Source organism: Amphiura filiformis, chromosome 16 (genome assembly GCF_039555335.1).
Source record: "Amphiura filiformis chromosome 16, Afil_fr2py, whole genome shotgun sequence".
Classification (NCBI taxonomy): Eukaryota; Metazoa; Echinodermata; class Ophiuroidea; order Amphilepidida; family Amphiuridae; genus Amphiura; species Amphiura filiformis.
The window spans coordinates 37,652,292-37,675,737 of NC_092643.1; the positions used below are offsets into that span (position 1 = coordinate 37,652,292).

At 35.5% G+C, this 23,446-nt stretch overlaps 1 protein-coding gene across 1 annotated transcript; it reads right to left on the reverse strand.

Annotated features, from left to right (window-relative positions):
* Positions 1-10,074: 10,074 nt before the first annotated feature.
* LOC140135953 (uncharacterized) lies at positions 10,075-19,820 on the reverse strand. The gene is made up of 3 exons (XM_072157650.1): positions 19,569-19,820; positions 12,743-12,835; positions 10,075-10,942 (listed from the first exon to the last, which is right to left on the reverse strand). The coding sequence occupies exon 3, from the start codon at positions 10,761-10,763 to the stop codon at positions 10,092-10,094; it is 672 nt and encodes a 223-aa protein (XP_072013751.1). The 5' UTR covers positions 10,764-10,942; positions 12,743-12,835; positions 19,569-19,820; the 3' UTR covers positions 10,075-10,091.
* Positions 19,821-23,446: the final 3,626 nt, after the last annotated feature.

The following is a 23,446-nucleotide window of genomic DNA, read 5'->3' on the forward strand; positions in this document are numbered from 1 at the left end:
TCAAGTCTGTATAAGTATATAGCACGAAAAGAGGAACAACACAGTACCAATAAAACGAAGGATGAGTCAATAACATAATTCAACTGTTTTTAAGTATTTTTGTAATGTGTCTGAGTAATGTGTGTGTATATAGGTAAACTTTAGATAACTACAGTGTGGTTCATAACGTTATCCAAACCCTCGCATTGCAACGGGTCAGTAACGTTTTCTGAACGTTTTTAAAACGTCATTCAAGACAAAGTCAATTTAATACATTGTTGTTTTAACGTTATAATAACGTGTTGGTAACGTTTTTTTAACGTTCATATAAGACCAAACCAATTTCATGTATTGTTGTTTTAACGTTATAATAACGTGTTGGTAACGGTTTTTAAACGTTTTTAAAACGTTACATAAGAACAAACCGATTTGTTATTTGTTATTTTAACGTTATAATGACGTTTTAAAAACGTTACAATGAAACGTTACGAAAACGTTTTCAAAACTCCACACATTTGCGTTTTTAAAACGTAATATTGAAACGTTTTCTGTACCAAAGTGAAACGTTTTTTTAACGTTCCAAAAACGTTATTTGGCTAGCTGGGATTACAAGCTGTATTTGGAAATAAAATCCTTGACACCTGACCTGACGTTGTATCGTGGCGCCATTTTGTGTGATTGTTCGTACTTGTGTTCTCTTGTGTAAATGATTATATCAATCTACACTAATCTAGACTTATTGGCGATAGCCTGCCAACATGATTATTGTTTTTAAAGTATGTATATAAAAGCACCATACTACTGACATTTCTATACAGCCACAATGATTTAAAAATATGATCTTTATTCATCACGTCCATTGGCTCATTTTCTTACGTAGGAACAATAGGAATTTCATGACATCGATAATGTGAAACCAGCCTATTCAACCATAGACCCCAGAAAAGGATCATGATAATAGGCACACTCGGCCGTCAAGCCGTTTAGCGACTGCACGTGTGTGCGCTCTCAGTATTATGCTTTTATCGATTGGCTCCAAACAAAGGATTTGAACCGATATCAGGCGGCTGACACTGAAAAATTTGCATGGAAAAATGACCCGTCTCCTCCGCAGCCAATTTGGTTCCGCTCCATCGAAATCAAGCTGGTCACGGAGGAGACTACCCTCCTTTGTGTTTGTTCATTTGTGTATGGAGAGCCCTTTTTGGAGTCCGGAATGACTTAGGCTACGCTCTCAGCTAGAGTCCGACGCTGCATTGCACTAGAAATACCTTTTCTGTGAAATTGCTACTAGAGCCAACCGGGAGCACGTATTCGTTTTGAAAATATAGCATTAAAATTAGTATCACCCTTGTGGCCCCCGTGCAGTGGAAAACCTTAATTCTTTCATTAAAAGGAAATGAAAATTAAAAAAACACGGATCTACTTGTGCACCAATAAAATTGGCACAGCAATTTGTCTCAAATATGAATGAACTTAAGAAACATACGGGGTATGATGAACATTGACCTGACGCCATGATAGTAGGATCTATTAGTCGTTTTATATACAATGTATATACCGTATTGTCATAATACCAATATTTGTCATTTTATATAATGAGTAATATCTAGCAACGTAAATGTGCAGTTCATATGCACAAACGAATACTGATCTTTATGATATTCAGGTTTTTGTACATCACATATAACATGTCACATAGGAGGTCATACGTGTTGACCTTCATCTATTGTATTTGTTCATCTGTGTATGGAGAGGATTAGCGCCATTAAACGCCATTAAAACGCCATCAGTATTAGGGCGTAGTTCAGTGAACTCACCGGATTGCTATTCCAAGTACTTTGATAATACAGATAATATGTATTAATGGGTCGAGGCGATTGCATTGAAAAACCTAATAAATTATTCATAACAGTTACGTAATCAATCGATAGTGCGGACACTTTTCATTTGCAAACCACCAAAATTCGTGATCTTTTAGCGTTGGAAAAGAAACCACGTGAATAGAGTGCCCTCTCAAGAATATACAAATACAACATGTTTTGAGGGAAAGTAGTCAAAACTACTGGTCCCTCGGTGTTGGATGATTTGACTACTTCCCTACGCGTCAGCGGAGGGAAGTAATCAAATCATCAACACCGAGGGACCAGTAGTTTTGACTACTTTCCGAAATAAAACATGTTGTATTTTTTTACTATACCTCATAAATATTTTCACTATCACGGTATTAAATCGTAAACAAAAGTCAAAAAACACAGTACACAATGGTACACGTAAACGTGCCGGCCGGCATGGTAAATAAGCTTAATATTTTGCTTACCTGATTTTATTGGAGTATTTCTGTTCAATCAATCTATACAGTTTGACCTATGTTATTCGAATTTTCTTTTTAACGTTCCGTAAATAACAGTTTGTTTCATAAAACGTCAAATTTGCGTGTTATTATCCATCGGTAATCTCGGCAAAATAACTGCAGCAGACGCCATTTTCACGATAAACGCATCTGCAGAATCGCCGTTGTGTAGCATAATGCTACTTCTGAAGGAACGGTGACGCGAGGGGTCGAGACACCGTGTGGTAGTAGGGTGCGGAAGTTTTTACTACTTCCCCGCGTGCGCGTAATTGCACAGGCGCGGGGAAGTAGTCAAAATACCGTACTCGGACGCTGGCGTTATTAACCAATAAGATGTCTGGATTACCTAATAAATATTTATGAGGTATAGTAATATCAACTCTCTGCCGATATCCTTCGCCGTAATCACTGGCGCAGTGCAGTCCATTCAATCAAATGTTGTCATCAACCTATTTGATAGTAGTGCATTTTTTTATGTGTGTGAGACGAACTGTCGTGGTAGATTGCAATCCTTTATTGAATGCATTTGAGAAGTCCGCCATATTTACGGTATGATACGTCATATGCACAACCCCTATTTTAGCACCCTTGATTTTATGCCATTTTAGACTGTGTACGATTCCCTAATGAATATTAATAAATAATAATAAATACATTTTGGATTCCGTGTAGCCTATGTTGTTACTATAGTTAATAGTATAACGAAAGTTAAAATCGTGTTTTTTAGGCTTATGTAGGTTAGCTCGAGATACTCTAGCTAAAATACAGGTTTACATTTACCATCTTACATTATCTTGCTGTATTTCAGCTAGAGCTCCAAACGACAAGCTTCCGGGTTTTTTGGAGAACAATACTGTTACGTAAGATGAAGAAGAAACCCGCCTCGGAGCCCGCCCTACTCATTATTTCATTGTACTTATTGCAATTTGCCTCCACACATTACGTAATCAACACAAAGCTTTTGTGAGAATTAGTGAGTGGATAAGAAATTGACAGCGGAGGATACGAAGGATACGCCGATTGCTAGTTGTCAATCATGAATTGCCGCAACGTTTTAATATTTTACTGCATGTCATTCCGCAAGCACCAAGACAAATTATGCCGTATTTTTCCAAAGATCATCTCATATGAAGTAAGCTGAATGCGATCTGTACTTTTGTAACATTCCGATCGCTTTTGATCACCTATTATCGGCGAATTTGCTTGATAACACGTGAGTTCATGTTGTGTAAACATAATTAGCATAGACACAAATGAAATTACGATGCAATACAATGCAATTTGAATGCGCAGCCCGGTTTTATGCAGAATTAGACCCAGTCTGATCATGGAAGAAAGAGATAAGAAGGAACCACAACGAACGCATTCACTTTGTCCACTCCCTTTACCGACATTTAGTTGACATTGTTATTCATGAGGATTTACTTTGATCAATACCCCGCGTTAAATAGGTGATTGGTATTGTTATCCATGTATTTGCATGTCTTCTGGAGCGTGTGTGAAGGATGATTTGAACTAATGACCTTCCGTGCAAGCACCTTATAGGATTTTCTCTGGTGACGTGATCATCGGTCATTGATGGCCTACATCTTTTTCTTCCATTTTGCCCAAATTTTCCGAACTTTGATGATTTTTTTCTCAGAGTTGGCAGTCTTTGGCACTGAAACGAGTTAGCTAGTTACGATTATACACATATAAACTATTAAATTAAACAGGTTTTATGTACCGGACTCAACCGGAACATTGTGCATTATTTAAGAACATTTTACATCTATTTTTCATCGAAAAAGTCACCACAAATCTTACCTTATTTGCTAAAGATGAAACTCAGCAAAAAAACGGCCGATTTTGAATACCTTTTCGATGTTTTATAGGACATTTTCTACACAACACGATCAAGAAAACAGTTTGACTGTAGATCCCAAAACAAAGCTACTATACATGTTCAGAGCATCAGTGAAATTCCATAATCTTACTTCTGGGTAGCGTTTGTTTGTTCGTGGATGGGTTTGTTATAAATTTTTCCAGTAATGATTTCGCCAAGCATCGATCGCGGTAAATGGATCATACATGAAAGGAAGTACCATTGATAGCTTTTCTTTTCATGCATCAATAGATAAGCGGATTAAAACTTGGCCGATCGAAGTCGTTGTGTTTCCTTCTCATCTCTTTCTTCCATGGTCTGATGTAGGTGGACATGAAGAATTGCATACAACATATGTGACCGTACAGCACGAATGAGCCGTAAATGTCCTCAATTGTATTCCGAGTTACAGTGTAAAATGGGCATGAAGGTCATATTCATAGGTATTTCAATTTGGTGCTACGTGTATCTCATTAAATGAGGTACACGTAGCACCAAATTGAGGTACCAATAAATACGACCTTCATGCCCATTTTACACTGTAACTCGGAATACAATTGAGGACATTTACGGCTCATTCGTGCTGTACGGTCACATATATATAATAGGCCTATTACACAAGAAAGTTAAATCATGACAATTCCATGATAGATCTTTTTATTACATGTAAATGACTGGTGATGGTCACTTTACCTTCACCGGCACTAACAGAATTAACATGTCATGCAAAAGATTTGCCGGTGTATATATATAGGCCTATGTATATAGTGGCTTTAAAAAATACTATATAATATTATGCAAAAATACTTAAAAATAAGGTACGTGGCCTACCCTGTCTAGCATAACTTCTGGTCAACATTATTTCCGTGATGTGCATAATAATTAGGGCCTATGTATAGTAGCCGATACAAAAAGAAACTACTGTGTCCCTTAAGGGCTGGGGTATGAACGTTTGGACAGTATTTATTTTGGGACATTAGAGCACATCAGACATATCGAATTGCATTCTGAATACGAAGAATGTCATTCTGATATCAAATAATTTTGATTTTTTGAAATTCGCAATTTGATACACATTTTATGGCAAATCATTAAAATTGATATTTTTGATATTTAACAGTACTTGAAGTAAACTTTATAAATCTGATGATTTATACTTAAAGTGTATGTAGGTGGGATGAAAAGCCGACGATCAATTGAAAATTTTGACCTTTCGTATTGAAGATATGGATTTTTTTCCCAAAACACCAAAACAAATTTGGTCTTTTTGGGAAAAAATCCATATCTTCAATATGAAAGGTCAAAATTTTCAATTGACCGTCGGCTTTCCTCCCTGCTACATACACTTTAAGAATATATCATTAGATTTATATAATTTACTTCGAGGACTGTTATATATCAAAAATTTGAAAAATATCAATTTTTATAATTTGTCATAAAATTTGTATTATATTGTGATTTAAAAAAAAGAAAATTATTTGATATCAGAAAGACATGCTTCGTATTCAGAATGCAATTCGATAGGTCTGAGGTGCTCTCATGTCCCACAAAAAATACTGTCGAAACGCAATAAACGCTCATTTTGGATCCCTTAATCAAACTTTAATTATCAACACGTGTTCGTGAAATTGCGTGAAATTAAGTTTTTCAACATTATAACATTCACGGCTCGTTTTACAGAATTGAGTGTAATCATAGGCGTTGGGTATACTCGATTATTAAATTGTATTAATTAAAATATGTTTTCAATGCAGATAGACAGTGTTTGCAACCACCCTATCTATAGTAATTCAATAATATCTGACTAAAATTCTCTCCCGCAGTCAGGGTCTCCCGCAGTTTAGCTTTCACTTCAGCTTTGCACTTTCTAGAAGGTATAAAGTCACGTAAACTTCAAAGATTATAATTCAATAAATAGTGAAAAAATACATTTATTTTATAAGGAAATGAAATACACTACAAAAAGTTGATTATTCGACTCATTTACCCCAACATAGATTATTATTGAAAGATACGAGACCTCATCATACTCCCGAGTCAAGCTCTGCCTGTCCGAAATATCAACGCCCTCAAACAAGGTCACAATGTCATTTTAATAACAATACGCTATTTACATAAGAATAGGGACACATGCAAATGAGCTAGTGCCGCATCCTGATTTATTGATCCATGGCCATGCGGTCTTACACCAGTTCAACCAAGGACATTTTTAGACTTGTTTCAAGTCCTTTGGCATCCATAGTTAATGAATGTAAAATTTGCCACATTTTCCACAAATTTCTGTTTCAAAAGTTATTCTTTTGAAATAATTATTTAGCATCATAACTTTGTAAAAATTGATTTGACATTTGAATTGTTGAGGCCAGATAGTGGACTTTCTTACTTGACTCCAGGCATACTGTGCACTGCAGGGGTAGTGTTTGAGTAAAATGCCACCACGCCCACCCCACAAGGCACACTTCCTCCCTAGTTCATGTTCCTTTGGCATCCATAGTTAATGAATGTAAAATTTGCCACATTTTCCACAAATTTCTGTTTCAAAAGTTATTCTTTTGAAATAATTATTTAGCATCATAACTTTGTAAAAATTGATTTGACATTTGAATTGTTGAGGCCAGATAGTGGACTTTCTTACTTGACTCCAGGCATACTGTGCACTGCAGGGGTAGTGTTTGAGTAAAATGCCACCACGCCCACCCCACAAGGCACACTTCCTCCCTAGTTCATCAGTCCTTTGGCATCCATAGTTAATGAATGTAAAATTTGCCACATTTTCCACAAATTTCTGTTTCAAAAGTTATTCTTTTGAAATAATTATTTAACATCATAACTTTGTAAAAATTGATTTGACATTTGAATTGTTGAGGCCAGATAGTGGACTTTCTTACTTGACTCAGGCATACTGTGCACTGCAGGGTAGTGTTTGAGTAAAATGCCACCACGCCCACCCCACAAGGCACACTTCCTCCCTAGTTCATGTTCCTTTGGCATCCATAGTTAATGAATGTAAAATTTGCCACATTTTCCACAAATTTCTGTTTCAAAAGTTATTCTTTTGAAATAATTATTTAGCATCATAACTTTGTAAAAATTGATTTGACATTTGAATTGTTGAGGCCAGATAGTGGACTTTCTTACTTGACTCCAGGCATACTGTGCACTGCAGGGGTAGTGTTTGAGTAAAATGCCACCACGCCCACCCCACAAGGCACACTTCCTCCCTAGTTCATGTTGCCAGCACCAAGGACTTGTAGAGTAGGTAATTGATTACATAATACACCATGGGAGGCTTTCAGTTATTTTTCAAAATATGGGAAAGTCCATTTATTTTAGTAGGTTTGTACTGCAAATTATCCACAAAATGTAAAAAGAAATATATAATATTTATACAAATAATGTCACTTCATTTGTGATGGTTAAGCTTGATTTCCAAAGAATGGGATTTAGTTCTTCCTAGTTGAACATTTCATAACAAAAGCATTAATTTTTTTTTAGTGAAATTCAAAGTTGGTCCTTTTTTAAAGTTATGATTCCCAAATAGCAGTGACTTAAACAGGGGAAGCCTGTGATTGGTTTCTTCTGATCTGTGTTGCAGATTATTTGCTCTCCCATTCATTTGTGTAGGGCCAGATTTAATCCAATTACAAACCCGTCAAGGCTTTCGTCCTACACAAAAAATCTGACCTGACTAAAAATTTTAGAGAGTCCAGTATATGATAGGCCTACTTCTACCACTGATTATGCATGGGTCCTATGAGGAGCATGAATAGAGAAAAAGTAAGGAGGAAGCCTTGATCAAGGCTAGGATATTTTGTGCTCCTGAAATGCAGTTCATTACAGGCCACAAGACTAGATGTATGAAACCTACAACAATCTGCGGCCTAACCCCAACCAAAATAGGTCGAATATACGTTTTTCAGGAAGTTTGGTCCAGGACATTTATTCTATAAGTGTATTAAAGATAAATATATATTCTATGGTGTTAAAAGAGTTACCTTTTATATGTCTAGGTAAACCCACCCACTTTGGTGATTTGGCCTTTGAACTATTTACATATTCATTATTAATATTATGAAATAAATAATAAGGAATTAATAAGGCTCTCGAGTGGGATAGGACCACAAGTGAATTGAATAGAATCTCCCGTAAAATCAATTGAATCAATTCTGCATTTGTCACTAGATAAGAATCATAGACTCGAACGCAGGACATATGGGAAGAATATTACACTGTCTTGGGGTATTTTTATTTTGGGAAAAACCCTAAACTTTTACAAGATAATACATTAGCTTTTCCATTTTGTCTTTTGGAAACTACAACAAATTCGTTTATTTTGGCTCGCCGTATATGTAAGATAAACGGTTCAAAACAGACCATTACCATAAATAATCGGTGTCTTGTTGAGGTATGGTTCGCATGTTAGTCGCTCGGAAACCTCGACCCCTTCGGGGTCTCGCCTTCCGCCCTTTATCTACTATAGAAGTCTTTTCAATTCGCAGCGCATCCGAGGTTGCATTGATTGGTCGAAAGCAATCAGGTCAAGTAGTTGTTTACACAAACGTTAATTCTACAGATATTTTCAAGTATCCCTGATTAGGAAATGTGACCAGATATGTGGCATTCAAATGACATTTCCTACTTAGGAAATTTGCCCGAAGTGGTTATGTGCGTACTAGACTGTACCATAGTCTTGGTGCTGTCTCATATTTTTTTTTATCCTTACTTTACCCATTTATCAGGTTACAATAATAAGAAGTTTCCATCTAAATCATATTATCACATAAACTGGCCCTAAATCAGATGAAAATCTGATATATTTTGCTTTGCGTCTTCTACCATGATACATTCAGGAATTTTTGAGGTGTGATCAATCAAAATCAGTCCGAAGTCGGACATATTCAGTTTTCAGTTTCTTATGAGATTGTAAACAGCATTTGCAAAACTACATTTTGCAGAAAACACCATTGAATTTGGACAACCAGTTCAACAGTTGTGAGCAGTGAAAGAGTTTCCAAAACAATAGGAAATAAAAGGAAATATTTCCTTTTTTCGGCTATATATCAAAATCAATATTTCTGACTGATTGTACTTGATCATATCACATATCAACTGCTAGGCACACCAAGACTGTTTGACATGGTCAGGAATGGCGACTTTGGTGTCAATAGCCCCGCCCCAGTTTCAATTTAAATAATGATAGTCCTGTATTCCCACGTTTGCGTACATTTTGCATATGTGGATTGCAAGAATAGCTCAATATTATCACAGAAGTCTTTTCAAAATCGCAGCGCATCCGATGTTGCATTAATTGCATCCAGCAATCTTGCCGCTTAAACAAACATTGAGGCAGTGAGAATATGATATGGAGGAAAACGGCAAAATAAAAGATGAAGAGAGAGACTAAGAAAGAGAAAAAGAATGGAGAGAAGGAAATGTATGATGAGAAAGCCTCTTTATAAACTTTGGAATAAGCAACACATAATTATGTTATACAGGGTGTCCCTGAAAGAACTATATCGTTGAAATGTTAGTGCCGGAACCAACTAGAACTAAATAGTTGACGTGGTTAGGCTATCCAATACTTTTTGAAGTTGACAATTGACCGCTCCGTTCTTGAAATACAACCTGAAGAATTTTACGAAACTATATACCTCATTTTCAATCCGTTCCATGGATTCAAATACCAATCAATGACAACAGAATAGACGCCTCGTGCGCAGTGATTGGTACTCCTAAATACAGATTATTGATTAATATTTGAATCCGTGGACAAGTTTGATTTATTGTTCAACCGCAGCAGTTACTTAGTTATGTTTGGTTTCGGCGTTAAAATACCCCCAAAAAAATAAAGTTCCGACTATGCAGTTCTTTTAGGATCACCCTGAACATTTATATTCATACGTAAAATATTACATCGGAAAAGTAGCCTCTATTTACTGAGTTGGCAGGGTTTACAGAAGAATCGGTGTTTTCAGATCTTGCGCTTACAGTCTGAGAGACAGCCGACGCTTCTGTACTGTTGTTTAGTTCCATACCAAAGGTTGTTTCTGATGTCTGATCTTCGCCATGAGTGTTTTCAAAGCCGTTTGCAGGTATTTGGTCACCATTGGGCGATGTGCCCAACTGGGGACTTCTAGTATTAACGATCGGTCGCTCGTCCAAAGGTGTACCTGAAGTATCTAGTACATGGTTCTCGTTAAGCAACTGCCCATCTGAACTATTAACGTTACCAATGTCATTCTGAACTGGAATCTGTTGGTACCTAATCTGCCGCTGTTCGTCATCAACGGATTCATCCTCATCACCTACGCTAAATACAACGTTTTCATTACCATTTGAAGTGGGTTCTATATTATTCCCTCCACGATATTCTGCTCTCAAATCACGTTCCTCTACATTACTGTCGGTATTATCAAACAAGGAATCATAAGACGGTGGTGGTGGAATGTCTTCCACAGATTCCCGATCCTCACCGGATGTAGCAGCGCCATTAGAATTATTGATCGTTATAGATATATAAGGTCCGCTATTAAAGTCCAGTTCATCGTAATGAGGTGGTGCAGACATGCCAAATATTCCCGTTGCATTTATTGTGATTTGTTGTGGAGTCTGTCGGTGACGCCGTTAATTAAAGTATTGTCTAATGCATACACATCCTATGCAACATATGAAAAGTGCGACGGCGAAAACGGAAACCGCACCAGCAATAATCGATGTATCGATATTTTGGTCTTCGGCGTTATGATCTGAAAATAAGAATGAACAAAAATGAATAAATGAACAAAAATGACTAAACAACATACACAAAACCCTTCCCAAACAAAAATCACAATCACACATCTCACATCCACCACCCCACCCCACCCAACCCACCTAACCACCACCACCCGTCCAAGCACATTAAGTGTGGAAACAAAAAAAGAAAACAACTCTGATGAATTTGGCTACTTCACCGAACATGTGCACCTTTTTAGAGAGTGTAATTTTACAAGGATCAAATTGATGCAATGCTAAGCTTACCTATCGGAATACACAAAATATATCTGTACAGAGATACAAATAAATTATATTACATCATTCACCATACTCCAAAGACACTTGATATAAACTTCAATCCATGAAGCACACAAAAAGTTAAGCTGTCCAATACTCTCTTAAATTGCCCGATTGAATATTTAATCATTTTCGACTGTATATTCAGTGGGTGATTTGAATTTTTCAAACTTTTTTTTCAATCAAAAGGAGTGATTCTCAATCTTTTACAATCTTTTACTGATTAAAGTTAGGGGCATATCTTTTTCGATTGAATTTTTAGTAGAAAGGATTGATTTTCATTGTTTTTCAATCTTTTGCCGTCCAAAATTAGGGACAAGTCCTTTCCAGTTGAAAACAATTGAAAATGTTCACTCTAAACCAGTTTGAAATCTCATTCCAAACATAACACATGTCATTTGGCAGTATATTAGGAGTAGCACTTGATTAGATAGTGAAATCGATCTACAAAGAGAGTCAGAGTGACAAAAAACCCCATTTCAATCTATTTTCAATCTATTTAGATTGATTCCTATCATCAATCGTTAAAAGATTGACATTATTTCAATCGGCATGTTGGTACCGCATTTGTTAATTAGGAATGACAGTGGTGGAGTTTGCATATCTCACACTGTGAAGCTCACTGAAGCTCACTAAATTTAACTTTGCCATGGCATTTAATAGAGTCGGATAGCGACGTTTTTACAGTATTTTGGGGACCTGAAAGCACCTCAGACAAACCAAATTGCATTCTGAATACGAGGACTGTCCTTCTGATATCAAATTCGAGATATTTTACATATCTTATGCCAAATTATTAAAAATTGATATTTTTGACATTTAACAGTCCTCGAAGTAAACTTAAAAAATCTAATGATATGTTCTTTAAGTGTAGGCTATGTATCTGGGAGGAAAAGCCGACCATTATTTGAAAAATTGATCTTTCCTATTGGAGCTATACATTTTTCCCCAAAAGACCTAAAGAATGTATATATTCAATATAAAAGGTCAAAGTTTACAAATGATGGTCGGCTTTTCATCCCAGCTCGTTTCTGCAGCTCAAAATTACCCCGTGATAGTTCGTGAACCGAAAACGTGCATCTGCCCCAATACGCAACTCACATTATGTTCGATGTTTTACCAAGCGTTTAACACGAACGAACAAGCACACGATGGACGTACAGTCAAACGAACTACCAGAAAGACAATAGTACTGCTAGAGTTGCTCATGCAGCTACGAAGAATACCCAGCAAACACAAAATGGTTTTAAGAAATCGCGAAAAGATTAGAGACTTGTCAGAAACCTTTAAATGTCGGGTTACATAAAGATACTAAAACGTTTCAAACCCTTTTAAACACATTTTTATATATTTTTAAAAGTCTGCAAAACAATTGTTTGCTATAAAATTTTAACATATTTTCAAACATTTTTAATAACGCGATATCTGATGTTATCCCCCCGAAAAAAATGTTTTGTGTTTGCCGGGTAAACAACAAAAAATATTGTAAATACCTCCTTGAAATCCTGTACTGGCATCAAAATAGATTTCAAAATTAATTGTGTCATCGTCGTAGCAGTCTGTTTTACAGTCACCATTGTACGGATCTGTGAACATAATTGTAAGAACGTTCACCCATTTTAAATTTACCATTTATTAAATTCTTGAATCAAAAATATTTTCTTTTGGCACAACAAGAACAATTTAGTGAGTCAATTCGAAACCTTTTGATTTACCGAATTTAGTTGATTAACACTTTATTACTCACAGCCAACAGAGCCAGAATTAATTTAAATAAACATCTCAAAAAAGTAACTAGCCCCCCTTAAATAATGGCCATTATTCAAAAAGGGGCTATTGTATTACAAATCTGTAAAATGCGTTGGACGCAGAATTTATTTCTGCGCATTTTGACACCTCATTTGATACGGTAGCCCAGAAAACAATAAAACACCGGTCAATTTAATGTAGTAAGGTCCAGATTTGAAAGTTGTACTTACATGCAAATTTTTACAATACAAAAATACTTAGATATCATTACACAGAGTTCTTTCAATTACACTGAATGCAAAATCAATAGAATTTACTGCAACTTTCAAATCTTGGGCTACATTGATTTAAATGTAGGCTGTGACGTCAATATTTAGCTACAAATGAGGTGTCAAAATGTGCAAAAATAAATTCTGCTTCCAACGCAATTTACAGATTTGTAACATAATCACCCGTTTTTGAATAATGGTCATTATTTAACATGTTTAAGTGGGTTAATTACTTTTTTGAGATGTTTAGATACGGTAGTGGGTAAGAATTCTGGTTTGAACAACACAGTCTTCATGTTTACAGCTCTATCACAAGCTCTAGGATTTTGTGGACTTTTGCGGACTCTTATAGACTTTTGCGGACAAAGTGACCAAACTCTGAACCAGATTTAATTGAATTATCTTCTTAGGTGTCAGCTATCTGGACTTTTGTTGACCAATATGGAGTCTCTGGCTGCCGGTGAAATACCACTACTCTCATCGTTTCTTTGCTTAGTCGGTAAGACGTAGCAGCATTTATACTATTAGATGTGAGATGTCATATATCTTCAGTAGATAGCAACAGTAATGCCATCAGATATGAGAGACAGTCAGTAGACATGATGTGAGCTATCTTCAAATGATGAACGCATTCCGTTGAACTCAATATTATACTGATGTTTATTAAAATTAAAGTGTTCAATAGTGAAATGGTCATAAAGAGTTTATATAATTAGATGATTAGTGACAATAAAAGTTATTTAATGCAACGTATCTTGCATACTTATAATTGCTCACTTCAATACTGAACAATTCTGATTTTGGAATCTACCAGTTTATTGATCGTGAAAGCCAGAGGGAGTACGGTGATTGAAAAGATCAGATGTGAAAATCTACCAATTGCACACAAATTAATATATCAGCGTCTTATGCTTAATGTAATAGCCAGAGTATGCAAAATGGGCAAGTGGACTACGGAGAAGTCTATTCATGTATCTGAAACTCGCCGTGGCATGCTGAATACCGGTATAAATCATACGGAGGTTTGCAGTGTTGGTCACAAATATTGAGCTTATTTTAATAAGCTCAATATTTGCAAAAAACGAGAGTTGAATATTAAAATATTCAACTCTCGTTTTTTGCGAACTGAATCCGTTCATTTGAAATCTGCCCCTGTATAGCTTTACCTATATCTTCCACAACTGGAGTGAGTACCCGGGGTGAGCACTTCAAATGGAAGTTCCTAATTGTGTATTTGCTTTGTGGGTGTATACGAAACCCATAGTCCATCTATGGAAGACGTTAGCCAAGCCTTCCACACGGGAGTGTGGAATTCAAACGGAATAGCATATGTACGCACATACAGCAATAGAAGAGAAATCGAAATTCAGGCTGAGTCGCCTCAAACACTCACGCTACCCCATTAATTCCATTACCTATTTGCACAAGTCAATCATGGGCATTTTTGGTCATAGCAAGCTAAATGTAAGTTACACTTGAAGCTAATTCTCATTGCGGTCAGCATTCGTGCAGGAATATTAAAGATGGATTTAAATTGCAGCAGTGTGGACAGTATTATTATTGCTTTACCAATTTCTTCGATAGTTCTGTACCTTTTCATGACTTGTTATGGTTTCACTTCAGTTATAGGTGTGTTCGGCAATGGATTGGTGATTATTTGTATCTTAACAACCAAAAAACTACATACGTACACAAACTGTTTTATATTTAATCTAAGCATAGCTGATACTTTTGTAAGCGTCATATACGGACCCGTGTTTATCTGGGCATATGGGTGTCGACAGATTGTGATCGACTATACCAAACTCTGTTTTGGAATTATAGCATTGAACACCGGTATATGTATCGTTTCTATTGTTTCGCTAGCATGGATTTCATTTAATCGTTACCTTCTCATTGTACACGGTTCAGCTGTCTACAGAAATGTCTTCAACATGCGCTCCATCCCACTGATGATTGCGTCCAGTTGGATTTGGGGAAGCGCCAATCTTCTTCCTGCATTCCTTGGTTGGGGAGGATTTGGATACAATGCGGAAAAGGGGTTTTGTGATTTGGACAAGAGATTGTCAAGTTTCCATTACGACATGTATCTATCATGTGTTGTACTCGGATTCCATCTCATTATAATTTTCATATGTTACCTTAAAATATATATAACAGTACGGAATTCGAATGTTCGTGTGGCCCAGCATATTACCAATGCGGACCGACGAGCTGAGCGTAGAAAGGCCGACCAAAAACTAGCAAAAGATCTGTTCTTCATTTTTGGGTTGTTTTGCTTTTGTATAACGCCGTTCGTTCTGCTAACATTTATGGACCAGAATTATCATCATATTCCCCATAGAAGTACACTTACTCGCTGATGTTTTGATCGTATCAAATTCATCTTGGAACCCGTTCATTTATGCGTGGAGAAATAAAGATTTTCGAGACGCCATGAAAAGGGTGTTGTCTTTAAACGTATTTCGCTAATGCTACAATAAGTAATGTCATGACTGCTATATGGAATTATAACATTACGGTATATGATGAAAACGAAAAGGCCAACTTTCACATATAGTTTGATTGTTTTTTAAGGTTACAGGGAAAAATAGGTCAAAGACCATTGATTGAACCTTTTTGTTTTAGTTTTAAAAGGAACAACTAATTAATGAACAATGTACTTCTAGTGCCCATTTTTATTCATCGTTATGTATTCATCTCCCGTGCATCATATTTTATGAATAGCCTTAAAAGTAATATCTGAAACAAGCACGCCAAACAATATAGAATCTAGATAAACAATATAGATTTAGGAAAGTATTGGGTCAGTATTGGAAAGTATTGGGAGAGAGTGCAATAAGGCTACGCTCAAATACTAGAATATACCAAATCTTCATTTTGGGCTAAAATAGAATAGATTTAAATATGTTATCCAAATAACACCGGCACAAAATATATAATAATTATTATTATTTTATGATTATTATGTTAGAGATAACAAGTCAGAGTCACTTTTCATAATTAAAGTGATAACTTATTTGAGCATATCATATTCAGCCGCATTTTTACTCTGATTTCTTGTCCACGCAGTTAGTCGGATTTTGAAGTTAGCAAGAAAGTATTTCTGTAGTTTGAGGACCGCTCCAACATAGTCTGCCTAATGTCGCAGAGTGCTAATAATGAACAATTTAGTGTCTACTCGTGTAGTTGATTGCGGAGGTCATTTATTATAACTGTTATTAAAATCTCATTCAGTGATATCCCAGCGAAAGTGTAAAAAACAAACAAAATTGTTTAAGTTGCTTAAAAGTGAAGGATTGTATTAAAATTGCATTTTTGAAATGGAAAATTTGGCCAAAAAACGAAGTAAACAACAGTATTGACAAAGTTGAAGCCCCATTTAAGGGATCTAAAATGAGCGTTTATTGTGTTTCGACAGTATTTTTTGTGGGACATGAGAGCACCTCAGACCTATCGAATTGCATTCTGAATACGAAGCATGTCTTTTTGATATCAAATAATTTTCATTTTTTGAAAATCACAATATAATACAAATTTTATGACAATTTATAAAAATTTGATATTTTTCAAAATTTTGATATATAACAGTCCTTGAAGTAAATTATATAAATCTAATGACATATTCTTAAAGTGTATGTAGCAGGGAGGAAAAGCCGACGGTCAATTGAAAATTTTGACCTTTCATATTGAAGATATGGATTTTTTCCCCAAAAGACCTAATTTTTTTTGCGTTTTGGGAAAAAAAATCCATATCTTCAATACGAAAGGTCAGAATTTTCAATTGATCGTCGGCTTTTTATCCCACCTACATACACTTTAAGTATAAATCATCAGATTTATAAAGTTTACTTCAAGTACTGTTAAATATCAAAAATGTCAATTTTAATGATTTGCCATAAAATGGGTATTAAATTGCGAATTTCAAAAATCTAAATTATTTGATATCAGAATGACATTCTTCGTATTCAGAATGCAATTCGATATGTCTGATGTGCTCTAATGTCCCACAATAAATACTGTCCAAACGTTCATACCCCAGCCCTTAAATAAACGGCTTTTAGCAGAACTACTTGCTGGCTATGTTAGCACATCTATAACAATGACCGTAAAGCACCAAAATCGAAATTGTGATGATTTTTACGATCTTCTGGATGAGCAAATCACTGATGGGCATTTAGCATTGATTAGGCAAGTCTAGGTCGCCAATGAGGTACATGTATGGGGATAACTGGGTAGGTATTCACCCCCATCAATGGTAAACTATGGTTTAGTCACAGTCACAGATTTAGATTACAGTCACAGTTTGTAGAATGAGAGAATTTATGTAGTAAATATTGGACTGCACTAAAATGCTTAATATTAGCTTTAACTTAAAGCTATTTAATACATATTGTACAGTATTTAAAATATTAGTAGACACACTGTACTGCGTTGATATAATTATCATTACATTATTTTTCAGAATAATGGCTTTTATTGCATAAAGTATTGCAGCAAAAGTGAACGTCAATTTAATACCTTGTCACTAACTTTATTCAGCAGAAAAACACATGTTTATAATTATTCATAAGTTCAAATGCATTGTTATTTATTTAACCTTGAAATAGCCACAGCTCACTGCACTTGATATCAACAAATATCGTACCAACAAGTTAATAGTATAAGAAGTGAAAATGCAGTTTCATGGAACTCGCTTTTAGCCATCTTCAAAGATCGGATAATTGTAAAGACAACAATACCATGAATATAGAGTGGTTATGCACAGACTGTGTGAGGGTATTTTATATAAATTCTTTAATTGTTTATAAGTTCATGCATAAAATGTGATTTCAGCACAAGTTGATTAAACAACAATATTGCTTATTCTGAAAATGTGACCGAGATATGGGGATGGTTTAGGTTTACCGCAATTACGGGTTGGTTTTAGGGTTATGATAATTTTTAGGATCAGGAAAATGTTAGATTTGTCGTTAGAATCAAGGCATTACCGCTAGGGTTATGATTTATGGTTGGGGACAGCGTAGGTATTGTGGTAGCTGCTTCGGGCAATGAACAATTCAGTATTACCTGATGTGCCATTAAAATCAATCAACCAATTTCAATTGGTTAAAATCATTAAATTGATTAAATCAATCAATCAATCAATCAATCAATCAATCAATCAATCAATCAATCGATCAATCAATCAATCAATCAATCGATCAATCGATCAATCAATTAGTCAATTAATCAATCAATCAATCAGTTACGTTTATGTCATTGCGTCAAATTCATTTCATAATATTCAACGACGCTCATTAGCTCTGAAACTACTGCTGATAAGCATCCTGAAATAAACATCTCAAAAAAGTAACTAACCCCCTTTAAATAATGGTCATTATTAAAAAACGGGCAATTGTATTACAAATCTGTAAAATGCGTTGGAAGCAGAATTTATTTCTGCACATTTTGACACCTCATTTGTAGCGATTGACTAAATATTGACGTCACAGCGTACATTTAAATCAATGTAACCCAAGATTTGAAAGTTGCAGTAAATTCTATTGATTTGTATTCAGTATAATGGACGGAAATCTCTGTAATGATATCTGAGTGTGTTTGTATTGTTGTAAGTGCAACTTTCAAATCTGGACCTCAAGACATTAAATTGACCGGTGTTTTATCATTTTCTGGGCTATCGTATCAAATGAGGTGTCAAAATGTGCAGAAATTTATTTTGCTTCCAACGCGCATTTTACAGATTTGTAATACAATCGCCCGTTTTGCAATAATGGCCATTATTTCAGGGGTTAGTAACTTATTTTGAGATGTTTATGTAGCTCTTCAGGAGTTTCTTAAACTGTTCAAATGAACAATTTTTGATTCGTACTTTATGTGAATATTGCTCAACATTGCAAATGTATGTTAATCAACATTACTAATGTGTGCAAATGTATGCTAATCAAATCAGCAGTGTTTATATGGGTGCCGGGATGCACCACATCCCCAAGGAAACATTTAGCATTTGGACCAACGACCTATATTTCTTGTCGGTCTTGGAAACTAAATTGTATAGAGAAAATGTAGCTACGCCATTGAACATATAAAATAAATGTTTGCATAAATGGACTACAAACGATTGAGATATACCATTATTGGAGTAACTCAGGATTACGGCTGTGAATTAGGATTGAGTTTACAATGGTTTATATCTGATTCCGATGAAGGTATGAAGGTGAAACTATAGCCTTTTTCCCTCTCAGTATGTATAATTATACCTACCATTGCTGTGAATATCGGATGTCTATAATAAGCTTACCTTGAAGGAACGCCATCATTCATCATCTCATGGTACAAGTTCACGGTGACTTTAATTACAGCCAACTTAATCCGTCACCAGTAGTGTTTTAACTACTACTAAGATACTGAATTCGTAATAAAATAAACATGAAGTGCCATGTACATGTCACGCCATTGAAGTTGTACGCATTAGAAAGATATCAATGCACTGCTTGCAAATGTCCAGTAACTTTCGTTATACAGAAATCAGTGAACCCTATCCAAATTGACAGCCTGTGTTAATATTTTAATACAATACAATATACAATACAAATATAATATGCGTACAGTTTACAAGTTCAAAAGTGTATGTTTTAACAGTATAATATAATGTACATGATTTTGTTGTTACATGTACTTTAATTGTGCTCTTTCTTACAATATCTAAAGGAATAACAGAGTTATATATTTTTTCTGTCGACTGCAATCCTTTTTCAATGGCAAAAAATAGAAAAATCTTCCTATATTGAATATTTTGTGTAATTTTCGATAAATGGTTGTGAAAAAGATTTAAAAAATGTGTTAAAAAATTAGAATGTATAACTGTAGTCTTTGCACAAGTATTTGGGCTTGATTATCACAGCATACGAAAAACGTCCTAAAAACGCACATTTTTGGGCCTTATTTCTAAAAATTTACCAACAAATTTTATTTTGAATTTCGTTTCCAGTTAGAGCTAACTGAAGGATATGATTTAGCTGTGTATCATTTGACAAAAACAGGATAATATGTTATTTTTTTTAAATTTTCAATTGCGCATAAATAAACCAATCTTTCTTTCTATGTTAAAAAATCGTGAATAAAATAAAATATTCTGATGGAGTTATGGGCGTATTTATAACTTTTAGTTTACTTACTTTTTGTGAGATCTCTATGACAGCCAAAAAAGGTGAATTTAAATGGTAATCCCAATGACGCTGGTTTTAAAGTTTTGTTCATGATTTAGGCCATCTGACCAGTCATCCATAGAAATCAGATTGGACAAAGATTATTATTGAATAATAAATACTTAAATAATTATCAAAACTGGAAAGAGGTAGATATGGATACCCACTTAGTTCAAGTATTTTTTTACACATATTCGATACCATCCTCCCTTCTCTGATTCTTATATACACCGATTAGAGAATAAACAGACCGTTGTCTTACATTCGTTACGCTTATAAGCACTATAAAATGTGAAGACAAAGCTGCTTGCAAGCGTGCAAAGGGCACCTCTCCTGCCTATTCGATTAAAATATTAATGCACTTCCCTGATTAAATTTAGAATATATATTCTGTTGGTGTCAAAATGTTATTGATACTAAAACATCAAGGCCGCAGTGCCAGCAGGCCCGAGGCCGGCAACTCCCATACGACGACTAAACACTCCAAGTGGGACCCCAAAATAATGGCCCGAAGGGCAACAAAGCAAGAATAACCTTAATGTAATATTGATCAACAGTAACCTTAATGTAATTTGACACCACAGAATAGTACTTTTAACATTAGCCATGCAAATTAATTAGAATTTTGCCTTATTTGGGCTACCAAAATACACTCATAATTGTTGACTATTCTATCATTCATTGTGGAAACTTTATAATTTCTATTGCATGAACATTTGTTGCCGCTGCATGTAGATAACGTTAATAATAGTTATTGTTCCTTGCTTTTAGTTTGTGCAAATTAACGTTTCTTACTATTCAGTCTTCACCATGACCGAATAGTTTCTTAATAGGATTTGTAGCATTTTCCCACAAAATGGGTTTATACATGTAGTAATACTCAGTACAACTTCCGCCATTAATGATAATATTTGTATTTTCAGGTACAGCAGATTCAGTACACAATTCCACAATAATGGTTGCTACTCCCAAGATCGTCGTCGATTCTATGAGCATCCATGTCAACATCAGTATCAATATCACCACTGTTATAGTTATACAGCTACAGTTAATAGGAGAGCAATCGTCGGCATTGCTTCGTCCAAGATTTGCGCTACTGGCTGTCCAATTAACTTAGATACCCAGTTTTTGTTACTTATTTGAAAATATATCCACTTTCAAAGAAAGTCATGAAAATGGTTTTAACCTATTGCTATGGTAATTAATCCTGTTACAACATCACTTCTACGGCGATTTCATGTGTTCCATTTTGTCATTCGGTTGAATGTGCATCGGACCTGAGTCAGGAAATCAGGTAGAGGTATAAAGACCAGTTTTGTATAACGATTATCAAATGTTTAGTGCATGGTATATAAATAGCCTTTTAGAGGTATGGCGGATACAATAGGATGGCGCTGCACGAAATGGGTAAAGGCTTTTGTATTTGGCGGGTTTTACCCATTTGAATACTGCCCTCCTATTGTGTACGCCATGCTTCGAAAAGGCTAATAGCATTGGTTGTGCGGTAATTTTACCTGAACTATCTTCACCTAAAACGTGTAAGCTTGTCTATAATACCTTCTCGGGGAGGGGTCATTTGACTATCTTGAGGAGTCATGAATCATCGAATCCCTAAAGTAGCCGCGTCTCTTGACGCGATCAACAGCGGTGCAACTGTACACGAGCGAAGTAACTGCGACAAAGTACTGACGCTACTGCCTCGTGGAAGCATATAGATTATAATTATTTAAGTCAAAGTAAAACGTCGATGGGCGTCAAACACCTTTCAAATGCAAAATCTCATAATGTGAAACATATCTCCTGATACTTCCCTTTTACAGTATGCTTCGACTATATTTATAAATATGTATTTATAAATACGCACGTAACCACCTCCGCGCTGCCATAACAGCTTGTAGACGGTAAGTCTTGAAGTGACCTTCTACATAGCGGGCGGGGTCTTCACGTACATATGAATGCAAAGGCGGTAAACAAAAATACACTATTGTGCAGCATATTGTAAACGTTTCCGTCGATTAATATTTTCCGTCGGTAAATATTTTCAAATTGTTGTTTTTGATAACGCTACAAATTCGGAATCCCCTAATGTATAATAATTTTGCTTTTCAATTAATATTTAAATTTGATAATTGGTTGCGCCTGGTGTTTTTGGTATGTCGTGTCCACGGGTCACGTGCGTATGAACACGTATTTATAAATGAGGCCGGTCGAGTGCAGATCCGTCGGAACACGCTTTTCAATACGGAATAAATGCTAACCTCATCGTGACATCATCCAAGCAGCAAAGTTCATTTCCCATTGAAAAAGCGTTATCCGACGGATCTGCAGTCGACCATTCTGAAATATAGTAGAAGGTAGCTACTTTAACTGTTAACTGTATATGTATCTGTAAATAACTAACGCCATTTTCTATTAACCATTTTTTGTGTCACACTTATAATGAGTTTTTGTACATAATTCACTTCATAAATCACATAGAAGGTTTTGACTTCAGGCCACAATGATCCTGCCCAGCGACGAAACGCGAGTCTCAGAAGTGGGGTGGAAAAGAAGAACAAAAGAAACGGACACATAACATTGTTTGTACTTGTCATGATTTTGATTATTCGTTGGCATTATCACGCAATCATTAGTATATAACATATTTATTTATTATTACCACATTTTGTTTTTGCATAATACACTTCATTGGCAGAATATCTTTAACCGTCGGAAGTGACTGGATTTTCCAAATAATAATTTTCTTTTGATTTTGAGTTTACAGTTTCTGTTCAGTGGGAGTCTCTGTACTTTTTGGTCGTTTCAAACAATGGTGCAACTTGGATTTGCTTCAGGGTTTCCATTTTATTGTGGGGATGTACTGTAGGGATTTTCAGCATTAATGTTTGCAGTAAAGCGTTGCGTCTTACGGCGTATAAGGCTTACCGCCCTTAGAACGTCTTTGCTACCATTGGCAATGGCGCTGTGAGGA

What these genes read in the sequence shown, in the direction of transcription:
- LOC140135953 (XM_072157650.1), bottom strand. Translation starts at nt 10,763, where the DNA reads ATGTCTGCACCACCTCATTACGATGAACTGGACTTTAATAGCGGACCT.